At 38.2% G+C, this 16374-nt stretch overlaps 1 protein-coding gene across 1 annotated transcript in view; it reads right to left on the reverse strand.

Moving 5' to 3' along the window:
- sez6l2 (seizure related 6 homolog (mouse)-like 2) overlaps window positions 1-16374 on the reverse strand; it is a 25678-nt gene continuing 9304 nt past the window's right edge. Inside the window, 15 exon segments of the mRNA XM_020922689.2 lie at window positions 1-1224; window positions 2590-2701; window positions 2780-2897; window positions 3396-3434; window positions 3510-3701; window positions 4637-4831; window positions 5636-5830; window positions 6179-6375; window positions 6936-7074; window positions 8919-9113; window positions 9919-10082; window positions 10887-11070; window positions 14025-14210; window positions 15153-15345; window positions 15874-15998. Coding sequence (XP_020778348.2) covers window positions 1195-1224; window positions 2590-2701; window positions 2780-2897; window positions 3396-3434; window positions 3510-3701; window positions 4637-4831; window positions 5636-5830; window positions 6179-6375; window positions 6936-7074; window positions 8919-9113; window positions 9919-10082; window positions 10887-11070; window positions 14025-14210; window positions 15153-15345; window positions 15874-15998 — 2264 coding nt within the window. The 3' untranslated portion in view covers window positions 1-1194.

Below are 16374 nucleotides of genomic sequence, written 5' to 3' on the forward strand. Positions count from 1 at the left end.
TCAGCAAATAGATTACTGCCTTCAAAAGTGAGTATTTGTATATGAAGCCAAAAATGCTACAGGTGAAAAGAGAAATCTACAAAGCAACAGTCTCCAAGATTGTTCCTTTAAAACAGCGGATGAGACTAGATCCACTGTCCAAACAATCAGGTGTAAATAAATACATAATGCAATACAGCAAGCAGCCAAGTTTGTCGTTTGTCATCAACATAGCGCATACAACATCGAATCTGATAACAATGAAATCTGTGAGTAACGCTAATCAATAATGTCATGGTTGAGCTGAAGCAATATAATTTACAATCAGTGCATGCTTTGGAGCATAATGACATTCATGTTCCCTCCTCCTCTCCGCAGGGGTCATGTGACAGCGCATGATCGATGGCGTGCTTCCGAAAAGAGCAAAGAATAAAAGAAACACCGCCTTTGTAAACACTATTTTAACAACGGATGAAACACAGAGACATTAACATATTACACGTTATAATTTGGCACTGGATTTCCATTATACTGGTAATGAAAATAGATAGCCTCCCACCACCGTAGAAGCGTATATACGGACGAGGTTTAAATACATTATGTCTGTGTGTGTGTGCGCGTGTGTGTGTATTTTGTATATTTTGTAACAACCTCGTCGATAAGTCACATATTTACATTCAGTTTGTGCGCGCAATTAGTTTACACACAAAGTGAAGAATATTTTCGAATACACAATTGCACCCCCCTTCTCTAACCGCTTAAACCCCACGGTAACAAGAGCCACTTGAAAAGAAAACATTCAACTGTTTCGTGTGCACTCGATGCGTCGACGTAAAAATCATCTCAAACCACATATTGCCAAGTTGCCGTTTACGTTTGGCCTATAAATAAATACATATAAATAAATACATAAATAAATAAATACAAAAATTATAAATGAATTCAATAAATAAACAACACGCTGGCCTTTTTTGTTGTTGGAATTTCCATACCCTTGATAAGGCACCAGTCTTGACGAATCGCAAAATAGAATCCATGATTGGGCCAATATAAAAAAGAAAAGCACTTTTATGTCACAGAGTTTTCAAAATAAATAAATAAATACATAAATAAAAAAAGCAAAGAAAGGCATTGTAAATAATATAAACATTATCTCTTAAAAAATGCATTAAAATGTATCTTTCTTTGTGTAATTTTGGTAGTACCCACGAACTTTTAAATGGAAACTTCATATTCTCGTGTATCCTGTTGAGAGAAAAGCAAAAATATAAGAAAATATACTGGATTTTACTGTAAATTGATACTTTGCAGCTAATGGCATCAATATTCCCTGGGGGTGTGATGCTAACTGTAGACACTTCTCTGTCTGAAGCTCTGTTACTCAAGTTAGTAGGGATGTAACGATATCCAAATCTCACAGTACGATACTATCATGATATGCATCTCATGTTACGATATTCATTGTGATATTTTGAAGACACTGATATAATTGTAGATGGGACACTTTTTTGCTTTTAAAATACCTTGACAAGATTTTGGTGTGAATTATTACCATTATAATCCCAAGAATTCAAGTAAAAAACATATTTCTTCATGTTGTCTGCACTGAAATGAATCATGGGATATGTAATTCTCGATGCTTATAAGCTGTTGCTACTATAAAACCATGCATTTAAGCCAGGGGTGGGCAAACTTTTTGACTCATGGGCCACAAAGGGTTCCAAAATTTGACCAGGAGCAAATGGATGGAGTTTTTTGGTAATCCACCTCATAAGAGAAAAAAATTATATGGGATATTTAGAAAACATATCCCATGCTACTGAAATATCCAGGTCATCATTGCAAATGGGAAGGTGTTCTCAGTTGACTTACCTGGTAAAATATTGAAAAAAAAAAAAAAAAAAAAAAAAAAAAAAATAATATATATATATATATATATATATATATATATATATATATATATATATATATATATATATATATATATATATATATATATATATCCCATAATTGAAAATCATTACAAAGCATTACAACAAAATGTGTCTTTCAAGCCCTACGGTATTTACTATTTATTGAAATGACTTTTAAAACACTGAAAATTCTTATTCTTATTATTCCAAGTTTGGCGGGTCGTATTAAAAAGATTACAGGGCTGCATATGACATCCCAGGCCGTAGTTTGCCCACCCCTGATTTAAGCAAAAGAACTTGTAATTCGATATATTGTGACAGTCCACGATATTGTTGTGAGACTTTTACGATACGATATCACAATATTTTGGTTATTGCTACATCCCTACAAGTTAGACCTTAATTTGAGCTTTGTTTTAACACAATCTGACCAGAGCTGACTTAGCTGGAACTATAACAGGTGAGCCAACAGTTTTTCAGTCAGTCCCACTCACCTTTTTGTTGAAAATCAAACTTGTATTGATCACAGGCTCCTGAAAATGTGTTGTTTAAATTTTGTACGACAGTGTTTGCTTTGTGTGCATCGTGTCACCATGAGAACTGAAGAACATTCTTCCAAACTAATATATGCAGAACCCCCCCAGCGTGATGTCACTGCAAAGTATCAATAATGATCTGCCAATTGCTCCGTACTCACCCCTGCTTCGTAGAGTGGGTTGTTGAAGTCCGACTCCACCGTGATGGGGCTGTAGGAGTGTGTGTGGGAGAGGGACTTCCAGAACAGAGGCTTCCATTCTAATCTGCAGATGCTGTTAGAGACAAGACGTGCTTTAGATCTAACTACAGCGAGAGAAAAGGATCAGCACATAAGAAATGAAAATGCATACTTTGTGTAGTACATGTAAATTCCTCCGATCAACAGAATGACGAGGATGATGGGCAGGATGATGGCCAGAGCAATGTTCTCGCCCAGGATCTGGTGAGATGGCTCAAACGACTGAGAGACTGTGAAAGGATGAACAGGATTTAGCAAATACTTAAACAACAGCTTAACATAACCACAACGTAGTAAATATACAAACACTACCTTAACAGAACATTTCAACATGAATTTAAATCAAAGCTAAACTAAAAAGTAAATCCCTTTCTTTAATAATAAAAATTATGATTTTTTTTTAGCTGTTGAAAATGTTCAATCACTATATCGGTGCATCCCTAACCACATTCATACATAGTGTGTTGCCAAAAAATAAGCTGGGGTAGAACCATCCAACCAACAAGTTCTGATTTTCCAAGTTGTTTTCTTTATAATGAATGAACAACAACTAAAAACTAAACTAAATTAGAACTACTGTAACTGTAAACCCAGTTACAATAGTCCTATTTTAGACTGTTTTTGATCTTATTTCACTTTCAATCACTAATGTTATCCCTTAAAATGTCTAAAATATATATATAAAAAAACACCTTTTCAATTAAATTTGATAAATTAAAATGACTCACCTTCTAATTTGTGATCCTCCAACAGCTCCTCGTAGGCCACTAGAATAAAAAGAGCATTAAAATTGCATTCACACACCCATTACCACTTGTACTGATAAAGCCGTAGCGCAGAACCTTTGCAAAATGGTGGCGGGCTGTTCCACTGTGACGGATGCCCGGGCACACAGGTGATGATGACCTCTCCGATCAGCTCGTAGCCGTCGTAGCAGAAGAAGCGCAGTGTCTCCCCCGCCTGGTAGCTGTGCTTGTACAGCGTCTGGTAACCGTTGTCAGGGACGCCGGGGTTTGGGCAGGGGTCGTACTTCACTGTGACACAAATAAGTAGACCACGAGAGAAGATAATTTACTGTAATTATATTTGCAGTAATTAGATGTGAAAGCTAAACGCAGCAAAATAGATTCAATTAAGTGGATCATAATCTAATATTCGCTAATAAAAAGGTAGTCTGTGTAATGATGATACAGCACTAACGCTACCACTAATGTGTTGGTACAGTTAGAGCCAGCAGCTTTGTAGTTTTCATACTGAACACTATGATTTAAAAAGACGTGATGCTAAATTGTTTTTTTTTATCTTATATTATGATCGTAATATTTTTGTTTGCACCTGTGAACTAAGGTTTTTCTAAACATATATAAACTTGGTTTAGGAGTGGGCGATATCACAAAAAATTACAATTGTTTTTGGACTATAAGGCACACCAGACTGTCGATTTTTGAGAAAATTTAAGGATTTTTAGTGCGCCTTATGGTCCGAAAAATACAGTCATGTCATCATATTCTTGGAACCAGAGAATGATTTTAATCACGATTCAGGTAAACTTAAATAATAAATAAAGTCATCTGCTTCCTGCTTCTTCTGGACGTTCACATTTCACTTTGATTGGTTAAAACCAGCTGTCACTCAGTCAGAGCTATAAAGAGACTAACAGGGGAGAGAAATAGCCTTCATTTGGGCTGAATTAAACAAACATAGTGAATAACAATATCAACAAAATAGCAAATTGTCACAGAAATGGGTCACAGAAATAGATTTTTATTGGTTGGTTTAAACTCTAGAACATATGATCTTATATGGTCTGCTAATGTTAAGTCTAAATACTTTCATATACTGTACTCAATGTCAGTGATGAATCATAACCCTACTTGTGAAAAAAAAAAATAAAATTCAAAGCCTTACATAAGTTTTTTAAAAAGCAAATCATATTATGTAGTTTTTACTGAAGCAAAACTAGACTCACAGACACATTTTGGGCCACGGTCGCTCCACTTGGGGGTCCCCGTATCGCGGCCGTGGCAGGAGATCTGACTGGGCCCTTCCAGTTGATATCCTTGGTTACAGGAGAAACGCACCACTGTCCCGACAGCGAAGCCAGCTTCAGGACGGACTGACCGTGCTCCGTTCACTACCTCCCCCGGGTCTGGGCACTGCTGAACTGTATGGGCAGATAAGAGTGAAACAGTGGAGTAGTGTCCTTTGTTGTACAAGTATGGGTGCTGACACATACAGTCTATTTATTTAGTCCTACCAGTTTTGTTAGAATTTTTGTTTGGTTTTAAAGGAGACATATTGTGCTTGTGTCTGCTATATATTTAAAATCTATGATACCCGTGGATCATTATCTTATAATTTGCACATTTTAATTTGCAATATTCATCTAAAATGACTTAATAAAAGAAACAAGACTCCTGAGTTCCACGTTAGAAAACTCAGGTGCCCAATGAAAGCAGACGCATAAATGTCAACACTAGTGGTGAAGTTACTAAAATTACTACATGACGCTGCAGAGTCCTATGTATATCACAGATTAAGAAAATCAAATTTGAGAACAAAGTAAGTACACAGCAGTGGCCATGTACTGATGGCAGTGAAAATGGGGTTTGATCTGCAAATGGCATCTTGAAAGTAGGTGATTAAATATTCCTCAAACATGCACAAATCACTCCAAATACAACTTCGAAAGGTTAATGAGAAGGAAAAACATCTATAACATCTCTCAAGAGTCGATTTTGCTTAATAGGTCTGCTTTAAGCCATTGTTTAGACCCAGTTTTGTCATAAATCAGTTGTTATTTAGAGCTGGTTCATCCCTGTTTCAATCCCTTTAAAGCATAGTTACGTCAGTCTTGGGTGGACAGCGAGGCAATGTTTAGTCCTGGTTATGTCCCTTTTATTCCCACTATAACACCTCTTAAGTTCAAATCTGAGTAAGATTTCTACAGTGTGTGTTCATTGGTTACCTTTGACACAAGTGGGTGGGCTGCTGCTCCAGGAGAGATCCCATTGGCAGGTGATGATGTCAGTGCCGCTGATGTCGTACCCTGGCAGACAGGTGTAGGTGAGCACGCTGCCCCTGACGTGTGAAGGGTGAGACGAGCTGATCCAACCAAACTCAATCTGAGGGAGGGTGGGGCACGTGTCGTTGGGCTCCACCTCTGCAATGTTAACAGCGTAAATCAAAGAAGGCCCACTGGTTTTACTCTTGTGAAACATAAAAAAAATATTATATTCAAAGTTATATTCAAAGCTTGCTCAAAGCTAATCAGCTATGTGGTAACTAATGGCCACAAGACCTATAACTTTATTTAAACACTATTTCTTAAGTTATAAAAACATTTTGCTGAAACTTGCTTTTTAAATGTGCTTTTTGGACTTAAAACAACTGTGTTGAATATTAGTTACGACATGGCCGGTTAGAAAACATACTTTTTAATTGGAACAGGCGGTCACTGTTGAGTTCCATAGTAAAATGGAGACATTGAAATGTAATCTACTGGATATACCTCTGTAGTGGATGAGGAAACCCTGGCTCAGGATGAAACTGGAATCATCCGGGTCACTCTGGAACTGGATGGTGATCTCTGACCCCCCGGACACCACCTGGAAGCGCTCTTTAGAGCCCAGGTACTGTCCAATCACATGAGACATCAGGTCCCGCCCGTCGAACACTGTGAGTACATCCATGTGCCGGATGTTCAGGCTGTGAGGGCAGATGGAACATATTTTCCAACATTTGCATTTGATCCTCAGCTGTTTCCTAAAGGCATTTTTTTAATCATGCCACAGATTTGATTAAAGTCCCTAAATTGCACAAAAATCACTCATGCAAGCTTTTAGTCATATTCGAATGTTGTTACCTCCTGAAAAACACAATTTTTTAGCCTCAATCAAACTGCTTTACTCTATAATACAAAAAATACACTTTGTTTTAGCCCATGAGATTGCAACAGAAAGTCCACAATATCTTCTAATGCACCAAGCTTTTCATATTGGACACTCCTACTTAATTGTTATAGCAGTACCACAATGAACAACATAAACCATAATACTTCTAAGAATCCATTTAACAAAACCTCAAAAGAATTACTGTAGGACTGCAGCATTGTTATATAACAGTTCTGTAGTAGACCTTAACCATGATGCACAATAAATGATGTAACCACAATAGTGCTGACTGTTCTGTTCTTGTTTTTTAGTTTTATATGGTTTAATTTTTGTATATCATGTTGTTATTATAGAAGCAAAACCTGAAGCACTCACATGTGGATATCCAGCTCGATGCGCTTGTCCTCGCTGCCGTGGATCTGCCACACACAGTCCAGACCTTTGGAGTAACTCTGCGGCCAATCAGGAGACAGGATGGTCCCAGAGGGCTCCGTCAGGTCACCTCCGCACAGAGCTGAGACCAAACACAGGCAAAATCAGCACTTTAAAAGATTCATGTATTTTTAACATTTACCGTACCTTTTTTTTATTTCTTTTTACCATTATTGTTTTTGTGCATTGTCCTTGATTTAAAAAAAATCTACGCTTAACAATCAATAAAGTTAAATCAAAATTACTATTTGAATTGCAATGAACAAAATGCAGTTATTTAAGAGAAGTAATGTTCTCTTCAGCGTTACAAAAAGCAGCAACCAAACTACCCTTATGACTGAGAAAGATTTTCATTTTAGCAGTTCCTATTTTAGTCTTCTCTTGTCTGTTACTGCGAGAAAAATGATGTATTCTTAAATTATTATTCACTCGAGAGCATTTAAGTGAGGCCAGCTTGACCAGATTGAAGTTCACCAGGAATATACAAACGCAGTAATCTAATGAGATCTTTATAAAATTTTCTCTGACTCTGGATATCCAAAATGCCTTCAATAGATCAAAGACAATAAGAGAGAATCAGATCCGAGGAGCAAAGAGAGTAATGATTCTCTACACAGCTGGTGTGCCTAAAAAACTTGTTTCATTCACACATGTTTAACACGCATATCCTGCATATTTAGGCTGAGTTCTTCTCTCAAACTGAGACACACACATTCCACTGTGTTTTTAAACTCCACACACTTTCACTAGAATAATTTCGATAATGTCAATACTCTATACTCACCTCCAGTCTCTCTCTCTAAAACCTTCAAATCAGGCAAGAAATCTAGGGGTAATAATGGACTCGCATCAAATCAATAACATCTGCAGTCTTTTACCATCTAAAAAACATAGCAAAAATCAAAGGCTTATTGTCTAAAGCAGACTTGGAGAGACTTGTCCATGCGTTTGTCTCCAGTAGGTTATACTACTATAATGATCTGCTCACTGATGATCGTCTCACAGCTCTCCAAACGAGCTGTGAGACGCTGCAGAACATCCACAACACTGCAGCTCGGGTCCTAACTCAAACTCGGAAGAACGAGCACATAAGTCCTGTGCTAAGGTCTCTGCACTGGCCCCTGTGGCTCAGAGACTTTATAGCAGCTCTGCTTGTGTACAAGTCTCTCCATGGCCGAGCACCAAAGTACATCTGTGACATGTTAGTGCCATAAGAACCATCTCATACTCCGAGGAGCTCAGGGACCGTCCTCCTGTTGGTGCCCAGAGTCAGGACTAAACACGGGGAGTCAGCGTTTCAGATTCATGCAGCTAAAATCTGGAACAGTCTTCCTGAAGATGTGAGACAGACTATACTTTGATGCGGTTTAAAAGAAGGCTGTTTAGCTGCATATGAATGAAAGGTTTTCATTCTGCACTCTTCTCTCTCATTTAATGTGTCTCTCTTTTTAATTTTATGATGGATATTTATGTTTTCATATTTTTTTATTGTGATTTTAATGTATTTCTTATTCTATAAAGCACTTTGAATTACTTTGTGTATGAATTTTGCTATACAAATAAACTTGCCTAGCCTTGCTTTGCCTATACTGAACATAAAGTAAAAGGTAGTTGTTAACTTGAAAACTACTGCTTCGTGTAGAAACACTAATAATAAAGGGTTACTCAAATGTGTGAATGAAACAAAACACAACTCCAAGTGTGTTTCTGATGAGGTAACAACATTATACATGACAATAAAGCTCACAAGACCTTTTCAAACTGAATCATAATACCATCATAATAATAAGTTTATTCTCACACCTTTCTATCCTTCCAACACTTCACCCCCTTAGAGCTCTGATTCTCACATCTCCTTCACAGACTAACACATGACGCAGGCTCACAGCTTCTATTTTTACCCCACGCATGTGACAGGAGCCTTACCTTTGCACACGGGCTCAGTATCGTTCCAGTGTGGGTTGCTGGGGTCTACACACTCTATGGCCGATGACCCCTGCTCCATGACGAAGCCCGGGGAGCAGGTGAAGCTGACCGTGGTGCCCAGCTGGAAGCTCAGGTCACTGCTGGTGAAGTTCCCGTGGGGCATGTACGGCTCCCAGCAGTGCTCATCATCAAAGGCTGGTAAGAAGGAATATAACAATGTCAGGGAATATGGAATAGTACATTTTAAATCATATTCTGATCTATGTTATAATGTTGTTTCCTCTTCAAAAACATATCCCGAGTTGTGTTTTGTTCTTCCCTCAAATAGAATTCTACCTTGTGATGTCATGTGGTAATGCAGAGAGTGCTCAAATGTGTTTCCCAAGTCCCAATCTCTACAAAAGGTAAAAATGTAACGGTTAACTTAAAAACGACTGCTTCATGACATCAAAAGGTGGAGCAGATTCATAATAAAGGATTACTCAAATGTGTGAATGAACCAAAACACAACTCTGGGTCTATTTTTGATGACAGAACAACATTATAACAAGGGTTAAAGCTCATAAGAGTCAATTTCACGTAATAGAGAACCTTTTATTATGGCGGAAAAGTGCAGTTCAATAGACCTATAAAAGTGTACAATGTCTGATTTGGTCGCAAACTTATGCTTTTTACAATACACTTTTACGTGTAATCATAAAATAAATATGAAATATATATTACAAAATTACATTTGCATAACATAAGAATAAGATGTAAATGTAAATGTCGTTTTGTTGAATAAATATCTCAGTGCCCAGTGTTTGTATTAGAGCAGATATTTTTACCTTATCTATACTAAAGCCCTGTGGTGTTCAAAAGAAACATGTTATGAAAAAAAGAGAAACAGCAGAAAATCAGATCAGTTCTACTTTTAAATTAACTAAGTAAATGTTCTATTACACTGCACTATTTGATAGTAACATCTTTGACTGTAGGATTGTAAACAGTATAGGTGTACCTTCGTAGCGCAGGGCCAGGAGCAGAGGGATGGAGGAGGAGTCTGCGGTCAGCTCCAGGTAGAGGGCAGAGCTCTCACTGAGGAGGCCGCGCTCTGGTACATCGTCTGCATCTGAGTCAAACAGAGACGGAGACGACGAGCTGTTCCCGCTGCGCACGATCAGTCTGGAAACACAGGGACACAAAGGGAACAAATGTTGAATGTTTTTCCAAATTTTCAGTTTTATTTTGAAAATCCCAACAACATGTCCAACTGGGACAGAGCTCACAGATATTCCAGGGGTCCTGGAGATCTTTGCAGCAGTAAATGTAGTAAATCTTTGTTCACTAATCTCAGGCAAATATTTGACACCTACCAAGAGCAGTGGAAATTACAAACATCACAGAAGCCAAAACTAAGAACTTGAAGTACACTTAAAAAAAGGTTCTTTAATGAGCCCTATGTCAAATATAACTTAAGAAGAATACAGAAGTCTCTATGTGCTCAACTCAGGAGTGCTGCCCCTAGAGGTGGAAGTGGGACAGTTTAAAGGAGCCCCAGAGGAAAACAGGTTATGCTCTGTGTGTGATTTATCTGTGGTGGAGGATGAATTTCATTTCATGTTTTATTATCCACTGTATCATGATTTAAGAACTGATTTGTGTAACAGAAGAACCCTTATTTGTTTTGGCTGCCTGAAGGCCAAATGTCCTATTGATTATTTGAAAATGAAATATCTTGTGTGGCAGCCTTTGTGGAGAACGCCTGGACACTGAAACAAAAGACGCTGCATCCTGAAAGGACATGACTTTGTGTGACTATTGAATTCTGTGTTATGTAGTTATGATGAGAAACATGTTCTTATGTCCTTATATTGATGAAAATGTCATAAAATCTTATACAGGCTGGGCACCTATATTCATTCATTAATCCAGTGTACCATTTGGGAAAAAAAAAAAAGGCATTCAGTTAGATACACAGACAATTACCTGTCTTCATCTTCGTCGAGTGCGATCCTCTCAAAGTGCAGGTGCAGCCGGTGGCCCTCCTTGGCCTCTATGAGCCAGTGACAGCTCAAGTTGTTCCCAGAGCTGTGGTTACTGACGGTGGGAGGCGGAGGGGACAGGATACGACCCACTGTGGCATTACGAACCCAACCTCCACACGAAACGGCTACGGAACAAACAACTATGTCAGAAATGCATAGACCTTTATGTAGAGACAATGGCAATGGGAAGAAATGCGAGAAAATGGAAAGTTGGGAAAAATAAAGCGAGAGTTAAAGGTCCTGTATTACACAAAATTGACTCTTGTGAGCTTTAAGACATGTAATAATGTTGTTACCTCCTCAAAAACAGACCTGGAGTTGTGTTTTGTTTCATTTACACATGTTTCAGTAATCCTGCATGATTAGCATTAGATTTTTTTTTTTTTTTAGTTTTCAAGTTAAAAGCTACCTTTTCACCTTTAGTTACGTAGCGACTGGCAATTATAGAGCCAAATGATTCCAAAGAAGGTGTTTGGAGTTAAAAGCACCTCCTGTATTACCACATGAAATCACCAGGTAGAACATGTGTTGTGAACCAGCTCTGCTAGGGACAGGGGAAGAAGCAAAAGAACCAAGATGGATACCAAATTTTCCGCACTATAGGGCGCTCTGGATTATAAGGCGTACTGTCATTGAATGGTCTATTTTCAAACTTTTTTCACAAATAAACCGCACTAGACTTTAAACGAAACACAACAGTTAGATGGGTCAGTCGGACTTTGTTTGGCGCGTTCTCGGTGACTCTGGCCTTTGTTCGATCGTGGCGTGTAGGGCGGGTGCTGTTTGGTACAGCTGGATTGTTGGCGTGTTCGCAGTGACTCAGTTGTTCAGTTGTGGCTCAGAAAGGCACATTGGACTCGCTTTTTCGGTTCGTTCCTCCATTCCATTCCTCGTCCGCGTGGAGTGATGAGTGTGGCTGCGGGTGTGTTTCGCTGTGAGGTCCCTGTCTGCTCTGTGTGTGTTTGCGTGCGCAGGCTTTGAAGTTTACTGAAGTCGTGCTGGGACACCCGCGTGGATTCGTGTATAGGGCGCTCTGGATTGTGGGGTGCGAGGTTGGAGGCTTAAGAGCGTGCCCTATAGTGTGGAAAATACGGTAATAAAATAAATTAAATAATGTTTAATTTACAGGAATGTACAAGATAAATGAACAAAACAGACTAAAATATATACAGAAAAAAACCTTAAACAAAGAAACAAAACAGGATTAACATACGCGTTGTGCCAAAAAAACAGGTCATGCAGGCTTACACAAAAATGAGTGATTAAACTAAGGGACACACAACAAAACTAAAACACAAGTGCCCCAAAGAAAAAACACATAAACCCACAAACAGAATCGAGTGACAAATTAAAAAGGCACAAAACAGAACTAAACTAGTGTCTCAACAAAACAAAGTCAGACGCGTACTAGTGCAAAACAAGTGAGTGACACAAAAGAGACACACATGAACACCAAAATAGGTGCTGGCAATTTCCTAAAATAGGTGTAGGAGGCTGAAGGTGAGGCAGGATTGGCCAGGTGTAGAAGTACTCCACCAATCACGGACCAGGACTCCCACAGCAGGAATCAGGACAGTGAGCAAAATAAATTAAAACACACAAAACAAATTAGAACTGAAGAATTGGGGCAACGTGTGTGTTAAACATGTGTGAATGAAACAAAACAAAGCAAAACTCCAGGTATGTTTTTGATGAAGAAACAACATTATAACACAGATCAGGAAATAGCGTAATATAGGGCCTTTAAGAGGAGGAAATTAAGAGGCTGAGGACATTGATGGTTGTGCTGAATATGGTAGGAAAAGTAGAAAAAAAATGAGGGAGGGCTTTTACTGTACATGAATGAATACCTTTGAAGGTGATTGGTTAAGAGGCAACAGTAGCAGGCTGTGATTGGCTGACAGTGACAGAAAAGTGATGGTTAGTAAAGTTGATGGTGTTGGAGTAGAGGCGGGCAGAATATCAAAACATCATTAAAGTTGTTTTGAAGACATGACCATTTGAATGTTGAGTATATTGTTAGAGTAATAGAGTATTTTGAGTCTGATCTCAACTTAAGACATGTTTTAAAAGCGCATTGTGTAACTTTTCTGGTGGAGGGTCCATCAAATGCTTTTCTCCATGGAGATTTTATTGCTTTGTCACCAAATCAAGTTACAGGCCAGATCTGTGGAGAGGCAACCCTGCTCACAGTCAGAATGCCTGTTATTCAGTTTCTGAGGTTTTATTCCAAGCAGAGCAGTAACATCTGCATAGAAACAAGCAGGTGACGGACCCCCAATCAAAAAGTTACACAGTGTATCTTTAACACTAGGAGTAATAACATTTTAATTTTGTAATCAGGATACTCCATAACAAATTCAAGATGTTTTTTTGGGTCACTATAGCACAAAGTAGGAATTTCAATGAAAAAAAAAAAAAATGAAAGGGTTAAAATCACTTGAATTCAGATTATGATCTTGATTAGAGTGAAAAGTTAATATCTCGCTTGTAGGAGTAAATGTTTGAGTTTCAAGTTATTTTTTACTTGTTTTATTAATTTTTTTTTCGTGTTTCTAGCTGATTTCTTGACTTATTAGTTGAGAAGTAAAACAGTAACACTGTTCCCTCCCTCTTTGAGTATTTTAGTGATCACTCCCGGGCCCTTTTCTCCATAAAAACATGATACAAAAGTGAACTTGACAACTTGACAAACCTGATGCGATGTGCAGTAGTGTAATTTGCGGGATGCACGCTGATTGTGTTGTGATAACGCTCTGAAGGGGGAGTGAGTTTGTGTGGGGAGCAATGGGATTGGGTACTCAGAGCTCAAAAACTAAAGTGAAACTTATTAAACATGTTACCATGTTTTTTTGGGAAAATTTTCAAAACAATAAAAGGTAACATGGTGACCTAAATATGTTAAGTGTTAGCAGTTAATACCCCACAAAAGTAAAATATCCCCCCTTTAAGCTATTTTAACTCCACATGTATTTTTTGCAATGCATAATCTTCCTAGTTGCATTTACTCCTCATCTTTATTGTAAAATGAGGAGTATCAGCAAGTTTGAGTATTTGCCACTGATGTGAGCGGACTGACCAACACACTGCGGTTCCGGCGTACTCCAGCGCGGCTCGGTGGCATTGATGCAAGACGCGACTTCATGACCTCTGACCTGGAAGCCGGGGTCACAGTGGAAATGAGCCTGACCTCCGGGGTGGATGTCCGTCACGGTCACTCCTCCGTTCTCAGGGGAGCGAGGGAACGGGCAGGACAGCACATAGGCTAGAGGGCAAAGAGGGTACAGGTTAGGGTTATAAAAATTATTTTAAAAATCAGATATTATTCAATACTAAAACTAGTATCGAAACTAGATTCTCATTTGAACAACTATAAGAGCACATAGACTAGTATATGCACATAGACCACTGTGGAACCTACCTGGACTGACTGGGGGATTACTCAGATATAAGGCTTCATGGTAATATGAAATAAAGTACCCAGATAAAAGAAAGACCAAGTAAAGTTTTAATATCATGACAACACTTGTATAGGTACAGATGTTGTTAAAAATACAAGTCATATTTATAACTAGAAAAGCACTCAGAGAGCGCAGACCTCCGCCAAGGACTACAGTCCCCCTCATATTAATTGTGTTTTCCATAAATATTTGTCTCCTATCTTTCAATTTGGAATATGAAAGAGGATCCGATTGTCCATCCCTGAGTCAAATTTCATGGGGTTTGGTCAATAATTAATCGAGATATTGAGAAACAAAATTTTTGGCCCCATTTACCACAATGTTAACTAAAATTTCAAAGTGATCCAGAATCCAGGATTTATTCCGGATCACCCCCAAAATGAAATCAGTTCTTCCTTTTCATATTTCCAACAAATCCTGAAAATTTCATCAAAATCGGTCCATAACTTTTTGAGTTATGTTGCTAACAGACAAACAAACAAACAGACAAACGCCGGCAAAAACATAACCTCCTTGGCGGAGGTAATAAAATATAAAGAATGAAGAAATAAATAAATAAATTACATAATCTAAAAATCTAAAATGAAAATAAATAATGAAATGGTAAACTAACAACACATTTCCAGTGGCATTGTGAAAAAAATTCCTTCACATTCAACAGTCATGGAGCTAATGGTAATTAAATAAGACCATAAAGGCTAGAAATATTGATTATAATATCTGTTTAGCAATCATAAGAAATATACCTTGATAGTGCAGGCTGAACACCCCGTGATTGCTCTGGCGACGGCTCTTGTAGTGGATGAAGACCTGGTTGGTGGGACTGCGGATGACCTGGCCCTCGCTCATCACCGCTTTGTCGGCTAAAAACTTCAGGCCCTGACTCCCGTAGGTCAGAATGGTCAGGGACTCATCTCGGGACAGGTCAACCTTCTTTACCTGGAACAGAAACAAATATGGAATTAACTTGTGAGCTAAAGACATACCTGGAGTAGTGTTTCGTTTCAGCAATCCTTTTTTATTAGTTTGTCTACATCTCCAAAGCTCAAAATCCTCTGTTCCACCTTGTGACGTTAGGTAGCAATATTTTTAGCAGCTACTTTTTAACATATGGCTCCATTTTTACACATTTTGTTCAGTAGAGATTGGAAATTCTGGGTCTGACATTATCCAAATGATTCTAGCAAAGGTGTATGGAGTTTAAAAACACAGTGGAGCACTTCCTGTATTGCCACATTACATTATAAGAGAAGAATTTAGCCTAATTATGAAGGGTTTGTGTGTTAAACATGTGTCAAAGAAGCAAAACACAACAACTTATATGAGGAAACAACATTATAACATATATCAGAAAATAACGTAATAAGTGCCCTTTAATAGTCTAACCAAAAATCTTAATTAATCAGTATCAGGGAGGGAAAAAAATTCAATTATCAATTACATACAATTCTGAAGTGTCTCCCATACCTGAATCTCCACTCCATAGCCCGAGTAGACGGTGATGCTATAGGTACACTCCAGGGGGGACACGGTGCTCGGGTCTGGTGACTCAACCACATCTTCCATAGCGGACAAGGTTGCGTTGCATTGTACTGCGGGCGTATGGAGAGCATTATGTACTCAAAAAGAGGTCAGGTACAGTGCGATACGTGTACAGACACTGTGAGCTTTCTTAAGAGGAGGAAAATAATATTAAATACAACATTAATATATCTAAATATGAACTAGGATAGACAGTATAGGCTATTCATTCACTTAATTAAATTACACAATGTAATCTTCATTATCATCATTATTCAAACTTTATAACAGAATTGTAGTCCCAAAACTAAAACTATCATGATTTAAAAAATCAGTAAGGCTGTAATCGACTAAAGAAGTTCTTGGCCGACTAAAGATACATCCTGCTGATCAACTGATTTACTAAAAAAGGAGGTATGGCAAAAGCTCGCAAAACTATTACCGTAT

Source organism: Boleophthalmus pectinirostris, unplaced genomic scaffold (assembly GCF_026225935.1).
Source record: "Boleophthalmus pectinirostris isolate CB_2022bp ecotype Guang Dong unplaced genomic scaffold, ASM2622593v1 HiC_scaffold_17, whole genome shotgun sequence".
Classification (NCBI taxonomy): domain Eukaryota; kingdom Metazoa; phylum Chordata; class Actinopteri; order Gobiiformes; family Gobiidae; genus Boleophthalmus; species Boleophthalmus pectinirostris.